This window comes from Callorhinchus milii, unplaced genomic scaffold (assembly GCF_018977255.1).
Source record: "Callorhinchus milii isolate IMCB2004 unplaced genomic scaffold, IMCB_Cmil_1.0 Scaffold3, whole genome shotgun sequence".
Classification (NCBI taxonomy): domain Eukaryota; kingdom Metazoa; phylum Chordata; class Chondrichthyes; order Chimaeriformes; family Callorhinchidae; genus Callorhinchus; species Callorhinchus milii.
In genome coordinates, this window is record NW_024704744.1 from 92,119,483 (window position 1) to 92,135,835 (window position 16,353).

A 16,353-nucleotide genomic window follows, 5' to 3' on the forward strand; every position below is an offset into this window, starting at 1 on the left:
GTGCAGGGGGTATACACGGTGGGGGGGTGTACACGGTGGGGTGTACACAGTGGGGTGGGGGGTGTATATGGGGGGGGGTGTGTGCATGGTGTGGGGTGTACACGGTGTTGAGGGTTGGGGGGGTGTGGGGCTGTACAGGGTGGGGGGGTGGAGGGGGGGGTGGGGGTGTACACGGGGGGGGGTGTACACGTTGTGGGGGGGTGTACACGGGGGGGGGGGTGTACACGGTGCGGTGGGGGTTGGGGGGGGTGTACACGGTGAGGGTGGGGGGGGGGTGTACACGGTGGGGTGAGGGGGGTGGGGGTGGGTGTGGGGGTGTACACGGGGTGTGGGGGGGTGTACACGGCGGGGGGGGTGTGGGGTGGGGGGGGTGTACACGGGGTGGGTGGGTGTACACGGTGGGGGGGTGTACGGGGTGGGGGGGTGTACACGGGGTGGGGGGGTGGGGGGGTGTGGGGGGGGTGTACACGGGGTGTGGGGGGTGTACACGGGGTGTGGGGGTGTACACGGTGGGGGGGGGTGTGGGGGGGGAGGGGTGACGGTACCTGAGGTCGGTGCCCGGGAAGGAGCCGCGCAGGCGCCGCGAGCACTGACCGCTGACCCGGAAACACTCCCCCTGAGCGCCAACAGCAGCGGAAGTCAGGCCGTGAGTGACTGACCTCCAGTTACATTGTTATATTATTATTATATGTCCGCACTGCACTGCACTGTCATATTATTATATTACACTGTGATCATATATATATATACTGTGCATATGTGGTCTTCGGTGTTATATTATTCTGTACTGTGTGATTGTATATACTGTCCTTATTGTTCTATATACTGTGTCTCGTGAGTGACTCTCCTCTGTGTTATTATATTATAGTGTGTGATTACATATACACACACACTCCTCACTGCTCTACTGTCTTATAGCGTGTGATTATATACACTATATATACTGTCCTTAGTGTATCTGTTACTATCATATTATTATAGTGATACACAAACACTGCCTTTACTGTACTGTTAATATCATTATATTATTATACTGTGATTCTCTTTCCCTCTTTACATAAATCATATAAATATGGTGACCAAAAAGTCATCATATGTATATATGTGAGTGACTTCCCTGTACTGTTAATATTGTTATTATTATTTCATTATTATTTTGTTATTATACTGTATGATGCTATATATAACAATCCCAGGCTGTAAGTGACTGTACTTGTAAATACACTGTCATATTAATACATTAACATGTTGTTGCGTTGACATTTGATTATGGTTTAAGTTAGATTTGTCTATGTATTTTAAAGGAATTGCAATTATATATATTAATATGACAGTATATTAATAGTACAGCAGTAAAGCTTTGACTGCACTAAACTATTATTATCATATTACATATTAAGATATATATAAAACAAGGGCATCCTATGCGTGATTGCACTGTGTGTCAGAATCAAAGTGTTAAGATAAACTGTGTTCGGTGATCACTGTTGACTTATTATTTACAATGAACCTATTCTTCTTGGGGGAAGGTCAGTGGGATCTCCTTGGAGCTAAACTGACATGTTTGCCAACATAATATCGTAATCGAGCGAGCCCTCTGTTACCATATCTAATCCGGACCCTGAGCCAGGCAGGTCTGCTGCATTCCAAGGCACTGCTGATGACAGCACAGTTCAGCCCGGCTCATCGGCAGGACCTGGAGGGACAGACCAGTCACTGGGGGAGGAGTCATCCCATTCATCTGTTAACCCTGCAAAGTCTTAACGGGTAGGGTGGTCCCCGCTGCACAATCAGCGGGAAAGCTTGTCAGACAGTGCTCTTATTGGCAAGCTATGCGGTTTTAGCTGGTTAGACTCCAGCAGTTACCCCAACGCACATTCTGGGGTCCCCAAGCCTTGGTTCTTGTCAACCTGCGCCTAATACTTTCCGGAATTAGGTAAACAGGATGTGTCCCTCCAGGGAGAGAGTGCGCATTCCATTCCAACAATCTGTCTGGGATTTCCATGTGTAGATGGGATGCAGGGAAACCTCTGCTTGGTTTGGAGACTCTCAAGCACTGTGATAGGTTTCTGCATGTGTCAGACACCCGGCTGACCAATTTTTTTTTACTGCCTCCAATGGTGAGAGGGAATAGAATGAAAAAGTGACAGCAAAACATGTCAAATAAAAACAAAGCTTGTCAATCAAAATGTAATAGATTTTGTTTTTTAACAGATTCACGTACAGTATTCAGTTTTGTGTTTGAAAATAGCTATAGCAAGTTACATCCGTTGTTATTGGGTTGTTATCATTTGAGTATGGTGTTATGTAGATTTTGCCATGCATTTTAGAGGAATTGCAACCTTATTGAAAATGTTGCTGGTAAAGATAAATTGGCATCCCTATTTGTCTTCTGATCACTGCTAAAAGATTAGCTTTGTGTCTGTCTCCTCTAGTGGATTATCCCGCCCTCACACATACTCCTGGGGCATTCCCCACGGCTCTATCCTTTTCCTCATCTACGTACTCCCTCTCGGTGACATCATCCCGCAGACATGGTGTTAACTTTCATATGTATGAGGACACCCAACTAATAATGCTTATATTTGACATCGTGCCATCTCATGTCATCAAGACGTCTCAAAGCATTTCACAGAATATACTGAGAAGTGACTATGTATTTTGTGGGCGAAATGCAGCAGCCAATCGCGCACAGCAATCATAATAATAATCCTTGCATTTGATATAGCGCTTTTCAAGTCTTCGAGACGTCTCAAAGCGCTTCACAGAATATACTGTAAAGTTAATTGACTGTATATTTATGGGCGAAACATGGCAGCCAAATGTACACAGCAGTGTCCCACAAACAATTGTGGATTAAATGACCAAATTATTATTTTATTTTATCCCCAGAAAAGAGATCCGCCAATCGACTGACAACCGGGTTCCTACTTACTACTAAGTAAACAGAGCTGTGTGGAATAAGGAAACTGGCCCAACATTTCGTCCTGTGGAGTCCTGTAGATCAGTGATTAACACGCTCGCCTCCAAGTCAGAGGACTCTCGTTCGATTCCCGGCAGGGCGAAATGTTGGGCAATTTTGCTTACTGCATACGCCTCTGTTTACTCAGCAGCAAGTAGGAACCCGGTTGTTAGTTGATTGGCGGATCGCTTTTCCGGGGGTAAGAATTCTTTAAAAAAAATTGGTCACTCAATCAACAACTACAGATCTCTTCACACCCTAACAACTCCCTGCCTCTCTGACCTGCTCGTACCCAATTTCTCCGCCTGCCCCACTTTGTCCGGCTGACACAGACTTGCTGCACGTCCCCAGCTCTCTCCTCACCAGGATTGGCGGCTGTGCCTTTAGCTACTACACCCAAACCCCTAGAATTATCTGGCTCGGCTCTTCTTTATTTTTAAATCCCATCTGAAAACCTGCTCCGTCTCTCTCGCAGTGGTCTGAGACTCATTTTAATGAAATGAAATGTGATAGGTGCTATTTAAATGTAAGTTATTTTGGAATCATAGAATATTACAGCAATGAAGGAGGCCATTCGGCCCATCGTACCTGTCCTGGCTCTTCGGAAGAACTACCCACTCCCCCGCTCTTACCCCATAGCCTTGCAAGTTTCTCCTTTTCAAGTACCTATCCAATTCCCTTTTGAAGGTTGTTATCGAATCTGTTTCCACCAGCCTTTCAGGCAGTGCATTTCAGACTGTAACAACTCTCTGGGTAAAAAATATACTCCTTGTCTCCCCTCTGGTTCTTTTGTCAATTATCTTAAATCTGTATCCCCTGGTTACCAACCCACCCGCCAGAGGAAACAGTTTGTCCCTATCAGTACCCCTCATTGGTATTGGTATCATGTTAATAATGGTTTTGTGTACCAATAATATTTTTGAAAACAACATTATTGGTTGTAGTAATTGATTGCTGTAAATGTATTTACATTTAGTAACCAGTTTTGTGAAAAGTATTTTAACAATAAGAGCATTCTGCTTTTTGAGGGAATTAATGAGAAAAATCACAAGGAAAAATCATAAACAACTACAATTTGAAGGCTCTGACTGCCAACTAGCCAAGAGAATCCCAGATAACAGAAACAGAATTGGGTTAAGAATTGCTTGTCTGTTTTCACAAAATCGGTTTACATGAAGAAGACACTTCGGTCCAAGCGAACCCATCCTTCAGAACACCTACCCTACCGTCCCCCCATTACAGCATCCAACTGCTTTTTAAATGAGTCCCAGTGTCCTGTCCTCAACCCCACTTTCTGGTAACCTATTCCAGTCGTTAATTAACTCCTTGGAACTAATAAACCTTATAGCTTTCCTTTGATTTTGCAGTTTTTTTAAAGGTAAGGTAATGAATGCTTGTACAAACAGTGCACTGCTTGTACTGTTACTGAGAAATGTTATTTTATTTGTAGGTGTATGAATTGGAGATGGGTCTCAAAACTATATGGAAAAGCTACAGAGTTTTGATTGTTATGGGAACAAGCCTGGGACTGATTCACTTGGGATGGTATAATATGAAATCTAGTGACATTTTCAAGAGCAAAGACCAGGAATTTATGCCAGAACCTCCACTTGTGACATACGCCATGCAACAGGAAGGCCAATCAAAGGGAACAGAGTAAATTCATTTGTTTCTCTAGGTATTGTACACTTCCTTTGTTGGTGCTTACATCTGCATGAAGTATTTTCATTTCAGGCAATAAGAGATTAACACACACCATTAAGTTATAGAGGGTGAATGAGAGATGTGCTCACAAAATCAGAGTAAATATCGTCTACAAAAGCACTTCTTAATCCACAGTTTAAAGCTAAATGAGCATTTACATCTTCGAAAGCTAGAAGTGAAGGACTTTAAATAGTCTTTACATTTGGAGTCCTGTAGCGTAGTGGTTAGCACGCTCGCCCTCGCAATCGAGAGAACCCGGGTTTGATTCCAATGCAGGATGAAACATTAGGCAAGTTTGCTTACTCCACACATCTCTGTTTACCCAGCAGTAAGTAGGAACCAGGTTGCTAGTCGAATTGCAGATCACTTTTCCAGGGTATTCCTTCCCCCAAAAAATGTGGTCACTCAATCCACGACTGTTTGTAGGATACTGCTGTGTGAAGTTGGCTGCCGCGTTTCACAGACAAAATACACTGTCACTCCACTTTACAGTATATTTTGTGAAGCGCTTTGAGACGTCTCAATGAAGTGATAAATTGCTGTATTAAATGCAAGGATTATTGTTATTATTATTCATTCTTTTTTCCCTCCTGTCTGGAGGGCTTTTCTCTGCCTCTTATCTAACAGGTCAGCTGAGTTAGAAAGCTGCTTGTTTAGGGATGTGATCATACTGCTTTGTGACACGGCAATCCTTCTGTGTCATTGCTGTGATCATTAGAACTATCCGTTAACAAAACGTTTGAAAAAGTTACCCATTTGCCATCTTCTGTGCAGTATTAGTGCCAGTGCGGTAAACTTCATTTCAAGCTTATAGAAAGACGTAATGCCCTTTAAAGGTGCCACGATATCCCTCATGATGTCCATGTTGTGCATGTCCACTGACTTGGTTTCAGCTTCTTTAACAATGTTTGTTAATCCAGTTTTAATGCGCTGACATTTCCATTGTACTTTATTTTAAACCTGTTTTATGTATTTGATTTCCTTTACCTTTGGAATAGTCTTGGAGCTAATCCACAGCCACCTAACCCCAGCAAAGTTCTGTTTTGTGTGTCAGCCTGGTTCATTCCTGTCTCTGCATCAGAAAGTTGTGGGTTCAAGCATCATTATCATCATGATAATAATAATCCTTGCATTTGATATAACGTCTTATCACGTCATCGAGACTTCTAATTGCTTCACAGAATATACTGTAATGTCGATTGACCGTATTTTGTAGGCGAAAAATGACAGCCAATTGCACACAGCAGTGTCCCACAAACGTCGTGGATTGAGGTTTTGCCCTGCCCGAGAATCAAACCCGGGTCCTTTCCCTTGTGAGGCGAGTGCGCTAACCACAGTGTCTATGGGACTCCATCGTGTTGAGACTTTGAACTCACACAGTTGTTCTGCATTGTCAGAGGTGCCATCCTGCGGACGAGAGAACCTTCTCAGATGGATGTTAAAGATCTTGTATTTGAAAAGAGAAGAGAGTTTCTCTCTCCTGGTGTCCCGGCTGACATTCCCCCAGATAAAATCCGCCATTGACTTTATGTTTGTGGGGCATTGTTGTACACAAATTTGTTGAGCGATGGGAATTAATACAAAATAAATTAAGAGAAACATTTAAACATACTGTAAGCAGTTTTCCACAATGTAATGGTAATTGATTTAGTTGAAAACTGGAGCTATGTCCCCAGAACAGGTAACTACACAGCAATATTCAACACGTTATCAAAATGTGCTGACTGACTGCCCCCAAAATGCAGTCAGCTGAGATATGAAAAGGCACCAGCCATATCAAATGCAAGGGGGAACGATGTTTCCCCCCCGTGCCTTCACCTCCCCTCTCGACTCTCTACCCCCTCCTCGCTCCCTCCCTTCCCTCCCCCTGACCATTTCCCCCCTGCTCGGGTCCCGACCCAACTGTCCAGCGCCTTGGGACGTCCTCCCGACATGAAAGGCGCTCTGTAAATGAAATTGTGTTATTATTGTTTCGCCCACAAAATACAGTCACTCCACTTGACAGTATACTCCATGAAGTGCTTTGAAATGGCTCAACTATAAAGCGCTATTTCAAATGAAGTATTCACATTCCAAAACAATTCAATTCGCAAAGAGAACTTCGATGTCTCCATGTGCAAAATATGACACATTATCTCTTATTATTATTACAGGGACGGTTAAATTGCATTGTGCGTTGACCGAAGAATGAAGAATAAAAGTTGGTTACGAAAAAACTGGCTTCTTGTGGCAGGACTGACCTTTTTGGGAATTCACACCGTCACGTATATAATGCAGAAAGCTGTGAAAAATTCTACTCAGTCCAGTGTGGAATTTAAGAAGAACATTGATGAATAGCATATTCGGATCACCTGCAGGCCAGATCTTTCCCAGCGCTGTCCCACCCTTTGACCGTGAATTATACTTGAAATGTACTTTGGTGGATTTCCAAATCAGTAATTTTATAATGTGCATGGTAATGGACACCAATCAAAGGAGCTTTATTTAAAAGTCCCAAGTGAAATATGTATAAAGTCCAGGCTTCTAAACAATAAAGTTGCCGTTCGCAGAAACTACTTTTCTGTCTCGAAAACCATTCCACGCTCGATAAGTAATGTCTTGCGTTGCATCTGAGACACCTTCCTTCTGCTACTCTGGGCCATTAAATAATGAGGACGTTTGTCAAGCTATTTCCACTTTCAGGTGTATTGTACAGTCATGTTACGGCCCATTTGGTAGACTAAAGCTGATTCACAATGCCATGGGAGGTTACGTTCAAACCACATCACAATCTTCTGCCCTGCTGCGTAGCGTCTCTGTGTCCCACCCAGTGGTAAAGTGGCTAATCACCTCGGTCTCCAGACATGTTTCCCAATTTAGTGATTCTGGACTGTTCACAGCTGTCCTCTGTTGCAATTTGATTGAAAAGGCAAAGCGATGTAATATAACAGGCAGCCGAATTGTTAGGATACAGAGCCACCTTCTGAATATGTGCATTGACTACCTGAATTCCGAGGAATGTAGCTGCAGAATACAGATTGATTTTAGTCACAGCAAGGCTTTGCTGTCTCTTGTCCGCACAGTAATAACAAGTAAACCTACTTGCATGCTGACCGTAAAAGAGGCAGACTACGTCAGTTCCCTGATATTGAAGGCTTTCCTTCACACAGTGCCCTCTGTCATTGGAGAGGACGTGTCCTTGGGACAGACGCTGATCGTTTCTGCTGAGGGACAAAGAGTTAGTGACTCCCGTGTGTTTCCTGGGCTCTTGATCCAAATATCCATTTCGCATTCCAGAACAATTCAATTCGCAAAGAGGACTTTGGGCCCCTTTAAAGTCGCCCTGTTCGATGTCTCCATGTCAGGAGAGGTGGTCGACTCTGGAATTGGAACCTGGGTGGTAGAATCGGGTTCGTGCCTGGAAGATTGGTCCCTCACACAGCTGATGCGAGTTGGGAAGCAGTTAGCTCGTGATCAGGTTGGCCTTGTGCTCTGTCAGAAGGTGATCCATCCAATCCTTAAACAGTATCTCTGGGAGCAAGACGTGATGGTGGAAGATCGACTGGGAGCTGCTCTGGTGGAACCTTTGACCAAAATGACAGGTTAACAACAACAAATTGCATTTATATAATAATAATCCTTGCATTTGATATAGCGCTTTATCAAGTCTTCAAGACGTCTCAAAATGCTTCACAGAATATACTGTAAAGTGAATTGACTGTATACTTTGTGGGTGAAACACGGCAGCCAATTGCACACAGCAATGTCCCACAAACAGTCATGGATTGAGTGGCCAAATTATTTTTTGGGGGCCGGATTATTATCCCCAGAAAAGCGATCTGCCAATTGCCTAATAACTGGGTTCCTACTTACTGCTGGGTAAACAGGTGTGTGGAGTAAGGAAATTGCCCAACGTTTCACCCTGCCCTAGAATCGAACCCGGGCCCTCTCGCTTGAAGGTGAGTGCTCTAACCACTAAGCTGCGGGACTCCACTATTTATATTTATATAGCGTCTTTCACGTCGAGAGGAAGTCCTGAAGTGGTGGACAATGAGGAGTTTGCATCCGAGCTGTGGCTGCAATCAGAGGGTTGGAGGGCAAAGTTTGGGGTGGAAAAGGAAGATCTTGAGATGGACCTTGAAGGAGGCAAAGGAAGAGGAGAGGCAGAGGGGGTCCGGGATGGAGTTGGTGAGGGTGGGGGCAGAAAGGATCAAGGGCCAGCCGCTGATAGTGGAGCAGGCCAGTGCCTGCTGAGAGACAGGTTGTGAGGTTAATGATGATAAGTATGGGGCAGCCCTTGTGAGGGATCAGGTATTCAAACCCCAGGCTGTGCTGACTTTGCTGGTCTCTCATGGGAGGCTAAATTGGGCCTAATCACCTCCCCATAATCCTGTCTGAGGAATAGTGAGTGGCACGGGACACACACTTAGGATAGGAATGTGGAGCATTTGCCTCACAAGCGAGAGACCTGGGTTCGATTCCCAGACAGGGCGAAACGTTAGGCATGTTTCCTTACTCCACTCGCCTCTGTTTACCAAGCGGTAAGTAGGAACTCGGTTGTTAGTCAATTGGTGGATCGCTTTTCCGGGGGTAATAATCCCTTAAAAAATGAATAATAATAATTTGATCACTCAATCTACAACTGTTTGTGGGACACTGCTGTGCGCAATAGGCTGCTGCGTTTTGCCCACAAATTATACATTCAATTCACTTTACAAGTTTTGATTCAAAGCAACGTGAAGCTGGCTTCCTGCACTACATTGCTATAGTTGTAATACGGCGACTTTTATGCCCAGAGGACATCTCAAAGTGCTTCACAGCAATCCAGTCCTGGGGGGTGGGGTTGCAGTGGTGGAGGTGTTCGGACAAGATGTTAAACCGAGATCCCGTCGGCCTGTTCAGATGGACATTAAAAATATGCCGCAGCGCCATTAGAAAAGAGAAAGGAGTTTCTCTCACGATATCCTGGCCACAATCCCCCAGATAAAATTGGTCACTCACTACATGGCTGTTTGTGGAACGTTGCTGTGCATAATTGGCTGCCACATTTCGCCCACAAAATACATCGTCGCTCCACTTTACAGTGTATCCTGTGAAGTGCTTTGAGAGTCTCAATAACATAATAAGGCACTAGGTCAATTGCAAGGATTATTATTATTATTATTGCCATTTCAGATGATACTAATAACTCATTAGGTAAGCTGGGTGTGTCCCTCCAGGGAGGAGTGTGCATTATATTTCAGACACAGCAACTGGAACACCTTGGTTTGCATACCCTTGAGCATGTTTTGGCTGATCAAACATGCTTTGGTTGTATAATAAGAGTAATAATAATAATCCTTGTATTTGATGTAGAATAATAATTCCTTTAAAAAATAATAATTTGGTCATTCAATACACGACTGTTTGTGGGACACTGCTGTGCGCAATTGGCTGCCACATTTCCCCCACAAAATATACAGTCAGTTCACTTTATAGTATATTCTGTGAAGCGCTTTGAGATGTCATAACAACACGATAAGGCGCTATATCAAATGGAAGTATCATCATCATTATTGTAAAGTGTAAGGTGAATGCGGCAGCAGATTTGCACACAGCAATGCTCTACAAAATAGCCATGAAGTGAGTGACCAAGTTTATCTGGGGGATTGTTAGCCATGACATGAGAAGATGCTCCCTTGTCTTTTGGAATAGTAATGGAGGGATGTTTTTTAACAAACGGAACCTCAGTTTAACATCTCATTCAAATGACAATACCGACTGAATCGAGGGGGAAGTATGCATTGTATTCCAGACGCAGAAACTGGGACACCCTGGTTTGCATACTCTTAAGCATGTTTTTGATGTGTGTCAGCGACTCGACTGACAAACATGCTCTGGTTATATAATAATAATCCTTGTGTTTGATATAGTGTAATAATCCCTTAAAAAAACAATAATAATTTGGTCACTCAATCTACGACTGTTTGTGGGACGCTTCTGTGCCCAATTGGCTGCTGCGTTTCGCCCACAAAATATACAGTCATTTCACTTTACAGTATATTCTGTGAAGCGCTTTGAGACATCTCAAAGACGTGATAAGGCGCCATATCAAATGCAAGGATTATTAAGGATTATTATTATAGAGTATAAGGTGATTGCTTTTCATTACAAATTGAACGTTTTTTTTAAATAGAAAGCCTTATTTGACAAATGGGTTGTTTTATGGCTTGATTGTTTGATCACCTGGGTCAAACTGTACCTCAACCACTCAACGGACTTGTTCTGTGTATTACACAATGTAATTTCATTCATGTGCCTGTTCAGGTTTTCTCGGCATCCATTCCCACTAGACGCTTTCCTGCGTGAAGGGCACTATATAAATGCAAGTTGTTGTTCACTAACCATTGAGATGCCAACCCTGATGTGAAAGGCGCTATGATATATAAATGTAAATTTTATGGTACATTGTGGTGCTGTTGTAGTTTGAAATGATTTGCTGCTGGATGTTGCCAAGTTTGAAGAAGTCTGAGTTTCCCGTGCAAGGCGAAAAGTTGCTAAAGTTTGCTTACTCCACACGCCTCTGTTTAGCCAGCAGTAAGTAGGAACCCAGTTGTTACTCGATTGGTGGATCGCTTTTTCTGGGGGTAATAATTCCTTTGAAAAAATATTGACCACTCAATCCACAACTATTTGTGGGACGCTGCTGTGCGCAATTGGCTGCCACATTTCGCCCCTAAAAAAAACAGTCAATTCACTCTGCAGTATATTCTGTGAAGCGCTTTGAGACGTCTCGAAGACATGATAAGGCGCTATATCAAATGCAAGGATTATTATATAAGATCAAAATGAATCTCAGTCAGTGGATTTTCTCTGTTTCTATGTAAAATGCTGATCGTTTTCATGTGGGTGTGTTTTTTCTGCTCTTGGATTTTACTAGGTGCAGAATCCATTAGTTCATATCAGCGATCCATTCCAGCCAACTGCTACGGCAAACTGAAAAGTTGGTGTGTTGTCAAGTTTGGTTCCAAACAGTTTCTGCATCTGATACCTGTTGACGACAGCCCTGTGTGTAGTCTGTTGCTGTGTAATCGGAGTGAAGCTGGATTAAATGAGCTGAAGGTATTTATGACATATAAATCATAATAATAATCCCCACATATTCATTTAGCAGCTTATCATTCAGCTGACACGGCTCAAAGCGCTTCATAGGATTTACTGTAAAGTGTAATGACTGTGTATTTTGTATACGGATGCAGCTGACGATTTTCACACAGCAAAGTCCCACAAACAGCCTGGAGCGAGTGACCAATTTTATCTGGGGGATTGTTGGCCAGGACACCGGGAGAGAGAGAGAGAGAGAGAGAGAGAGAAACTCCCATCTCTTTTTGAGTAGTGTAACGGGATCTCTTAATGGTACTTGAACATTGTGGTTACCATCTCATCTGAAAGACGGAATCTCTGACAAAGCAGCCTCCCCGCAGCACTGCACCGGATTGTGTCAGCCTAGACTGAGCTCAAAGTCCCAACATAGGAGTTGAATCCAGAACCTTCTGATTCAGAGACCAGAATGCTGCAGACTTAGCCAGGCTGTCACCTAGCATATTTATGTCTCCAAACACTGTTCAAAAACGTGAATCAGAACCATGAGGGAACTGAAGCTGAAAATTTTCTCTCTCTCTCGATTTTGTTAGAAGTCGGTCTCTTTTGAATCTCTGCCCATAATTTAGATGAAAATAGCAGCAAACAGATTGAAGGATGATTGTGTTCGAGGGAGAGAGGATTATCAGCTTGAGATTCTGCAGAACAAATAAAGACTCATTGCTTCCAGACTTCATTAGTCCTGCTCCCCTCCCCGCCACCCCGATAGAATATCTAAGCTAAGGCACAACCCAACCTTCTTACAGGGTACGATGACCCCAGTGTCTTTAAGTAAAGTGACTTGCAGTCATTAAAATTCAAAGATTTTTAGCATTCATTTTTCTCCCAAGTACAACTTGTATAGCATCTCAGTGTGATTTCCCATTTAGTTATTTTTCACCCATTGTCACCATCACTTGGTTCTATCCTCCTGCCAACGACAGAGAGAGAGAGAAAACTCTCTCATCGGTCGCCAGTGATTCATCAGTGTTCAGCCCTGTTGGGGACACGATTAATGACATTTTAAGAATAGCTGAGCTCTTTTGTTTCATTATTTTGCATTTCAATTTGATTTGATGTTAAATGTGAGAGCTATTTCCTGCTGACCAGCCACTGTGGCTGCTGCCTCCAATGCTATGTGGTCAGTCGCAGCTTTCCATTGTGCTGGGTTAGATCTGGTTTCAGGGACAATGTGACGAGAGCTTTTTGGACTTCTTTGGGAGGTCGGCTGGGGTCTGACACATATGGAAATCCATCACCATGCTTAACAATATGCAAACTAAGCTGGGATTTCCATGCATCCCACCTACACATGGAAATAATAATAATAACCCTTGCATGTGATATAGCACTTTTCACGTCTTTGAGACGTCTCAAAGCGCTTCACAAACTATACTGTAAAGTGAATCGACTGTATATTTGTGGGAGAAACGCAGCAGCCAATTGCGCACAGCAGTGAGTGTCCCACAAGCAGTCGTGGATTGAGTGACCAAATTATTATTTAATTTATTTTCTTGACGGATTATTATCAGGCATGTGGAGTAAGGAAGCTTGCCCAATGTTTCGCCCTACCAGGAATCGAACCCAGGTCTCTCACTTGCGAGGTGAGTGCTCTAACCACTGAGCTGCAGGACTCCAAATCCTAGAGATAGATTGCTGGAATGGATTGTGCCCTCTCCCCCTGGAGGGACACATCCTGCTTACCTAATTCCGGAAAGTAGTAAGCGAGAGGACCTGGGTTCGATTCCCAGGCAGGGCCAAACTTTGGGCAAGTTTCCTTACTCCACACGCCTCTGTTCATCTGGCAGTAAAATAGGAGTTAGTTGATTGGTAGATTGCTTTTCTGAGGGTAATAATCCCATTAAAAAAAAATTGATAAATTGGTCACTTAATCCACGACTGTGGGACACTGCTGTGCGCTATTGGCTGCCACGTTTCGCCCACAAAATATATAGTCAATTCACTTTACAAGATATTCTGTGAAGCGCTTTTAAGGACGGCACCTCTGAGAATGCAAAACACCCCCAGCACTGCACGTGAGCATCAGTTTAGACTCTGTGATTCCAAGTCCCGACGTGGGGCTTGAACCCACAACCTTCTGACTCAGGCTGAGAGTACTACCAACTGAGGCACAATTAAAACTGAATTCAACAATTTGCCAAATTCTGGATATCTGAAATGCTCTCAACCCAGAATGGGATTTCTCCCCAATAGTTTCCTGTGTGGGGTAAACCGTGTGATAATCTGGTGAGAATGATCTACCTCTTTGCTAACCCTGTTTATCCAAACTCTGTTGTTGCTAGGTTGTTTGTCAGACTGCAGAACACGTACTGAGACTTACACTCAAGCAGCCCCTGGGCTTACTGGGAGGTGGTTGCACTGAAGCTCATCTGACCACCTACGTCAGGCATAAGGTTTGCGTTTGTATAACTATCCTCTTTGTGTGGGGGAGGGGTGGGGTGGAGAGGTAAGTGGGGTCTCCCTGCAGCTGAACTGGCCCCAAGGTGACATGCCTGGCAACAGAATGTGGGAATCGAGGCAGCCCTCTGTGACGATCTCTAGTCCGGTTCCTGAGCCAGGAGGGTCCGCAGTATTCCAGGGCACTGCTGATGACAGCACAGCCCACCCTGGCTCATTGGCAGGACCTGGAGAGGCAGACGAATCATTGGTGGCAGGGAATCCTCCCATTCAGCTCATGTTAATCCCTTCAAAATAATAACAATAATTTGGTCACTCAATCCACACTGCTATGCACAAACTGACTGTCGCCTTCGCTCACAAAGTATATAGTCACTACACGATACAGTATATCGTGTGAAGCACTTTGAGACGTCTCAAAGACGTGATAAAACTCTATATCAATGCCAGGATTATTATTACTATTTATTTTATATATATTAATATCACATTTAAAAAATATTATTAATAATAAATAATGCAGGCAACTATTACCTCAAAATTAGAATCCTTTAGTGTGATCGGCATCACACCAATTACACTAAGCTCTCACTATCTCGCACTATCATAGTGCCTTGACATGTACAGTGGGATCTGACACCGAACAAAATCTTTAACTGAGTGTCACAGAAAATACATATATAAATTATAATACTGTATAAGACTGTATCAATAATACTCCTTCCATTTTGATGTTGTGCCTTATATCGTTAAGATGCCTCAACGAGTTGTGTGTTTTGTAAGTGAACGCAGCAGCCAATTTTCGCACAGCAATGCCCCAAGTGAATTCCATGGCAATTGTCAGCCTGGACACCGCGAGAGAGAAACTGTTGAGAATGGTGAAGTATTGTGTCAAAACGTTTCGCCCACAAAATACAATCAATTCACTTCACAGTATATCCTGTGAAGCGCTTTGAGGTTTCTTGAAGACGTGATAAAGCGCTGTATCAAATGCAAGGATTATTATTATTATATTAATACATCATAAACGATGTCCTCTTTACAGAGCTGCTGTGTGCCTGACGACGCGTTGGCGGAGCTGGGCTGTTCTCGAGCACAGTACAGAGTCGTCGCTGACTGTTTCTGCCGCTCGCTGGATCACACAACTTCGTGCCTAGAGCACGATGGTGGTGAGAGTCTTGTCGACTCCGAGTACGGTCATCGTTGGTCAGTCCCGCTCCAAACGCCCCTGGGCACTGACTGGTCACAGGTCGTTTCCAACTGTGCTTGCGGACTGCACGGCAGCCACCAAGATCTGCTGTGGACCCTGTTGAGGAATCGTAGCGAAGTGGTTAACAAGGGGATGGGCTCTGCCAAACCCTGCACAGGAGTTTTACCAGACCGGTTCCTGCTTGATTCGTTTCCTGTCAAACTGAATGCTTTACAAGTGGCGGTGGAGACGGCCAACGTAATCTTGCAGCTGCAATACGTCATCCAGGCCCACAACTGAATTCCTGCTCCTGAGGAAAGAGTGTCCTTTATCACAACCTCACACACGCTCATCACACTTCATCCCTTCAATGCCAACAAGAGAATCTCATGTGCTTTGTGTGAACATTTCATTTTGTATTGATTCATCCTCATCACATTGATTTTTTGATTTTTGCTGAGGCGTCTGTCTGACACATGTGGAAACCCATCACCGTGTTTAAGAGTCTCCAAACCAAGCTGAGGTTTCCCTGCATCCCACCTACACATGAAAATCCCAGAGAGAGATTGTTAGAATGGAATGTGCCCTCTCTCCCTGGAGGGACACATCCTGTTTACCTAATTCCAGAGAATATTAGGCGCAGGTTGGCAAGAGCCAAGGCTTGGGTACCCCAGAGTGTATGTTGGGGTAACTGCTGGGGTTTAACCAACTAAAACCGAATAGCTTGCCATTGAGAGCACTATCTGACAAGCTTTCCTTTAGTGCTTCGGCTTGCAGGGTTAACAGAAGCCAAGTGGGATGACTCCCTGCCCCCAGTGACTGGTCTGCACTTCCAGGTCCTGCTGATGAGCCAGGCTGGGCTGTGCTGTCATCAGCAGTGACCTGGAATACTGTGGACCCGCCTGGCTCAGGAACCAAACTAGAGATTGTTACAAAGCCCTTGCTCGATTCCTACATTCTGTTGCCAAACATGTCACCTTTG

At 44.0% G+C, this 16,353-nt stretch overlaps 2 protein-coding genes across 3 annotated transcripts in view; one reads left to right on the forward strand and one right to left on the reverse strand.

Annotated features, from left to right (window-relative positions):
• The window catches only part of LOC103186436 (SLX4 interacting protein), a 72,594-nt gene extending 71,981 nt beyond the window's left edge, over positions 1-613 (reverse strand). The window contains exon 1 of the mRNA XM_042333331.1: positions 546-613. The gene's annotated coding sequence lies outside the window, so the exon portion shown is untranslated. The remainder of the gene's footprint in view (positions 1-545) is intronic.
• A 6,646-nt stretch (positions 614-7,259) lies between these two features.
• Positions 7,260-15,859, forward strand: mkks (MKKS centrosomal shuttling protein). Of its 2 annotated transcripts, none has more exons than XM_042333329.1 (4): positions 7,260-8,247; positions 11,565-11,746; positions 14,068-14,178; positions 15,228-15,859. In XM_042333329.1, the coding sequence occupies exons 1-4, from the start codon at positions 7,260-7,262 to the stop codon at positions 15,669-15,671; spliced, it is 1,725 nt and encodes a 574-aa protein (XP_042189263.1). In that variant the 3' UTR covers positions 15,672-15,859. The 2 variants fall into 2 exon arrangements, with proteins under 2 accessions (XP_042189263.1, XP_042189264.1); XM_042333330.1 differs by having other exon boundaries at positions 11,571-11,746.
• The last annotated feature ends 494 nt before the right edge of the window (positions 15,860-16,353 follow it).

Excerpts from the sequence above, each read along its gene's own strand:
- mkks (XM_042333329.1), top strand. The coding sequence starts at position 7,260 with ATGTCTTGCGTTGCATCTGAGACACCTTCCTTCTGCTACTCTGGGCCA. Across the intron at positions 11,747-14,067 it reads CTGGATTAAATGAGCTGAAG|GTTGTTTGTCAGACTGCAGA; the intron begins GTATTTATGACA and ends TGTTGTTGCTAG. Across the intron at positions 14,179-15,227 it reads CCACCTACGTCAGGCATAAG|AGCTGCTGTGTGCCTGACGA; the intron begins GTTTGCGTTTGT and ends TCCTCTTTACAG.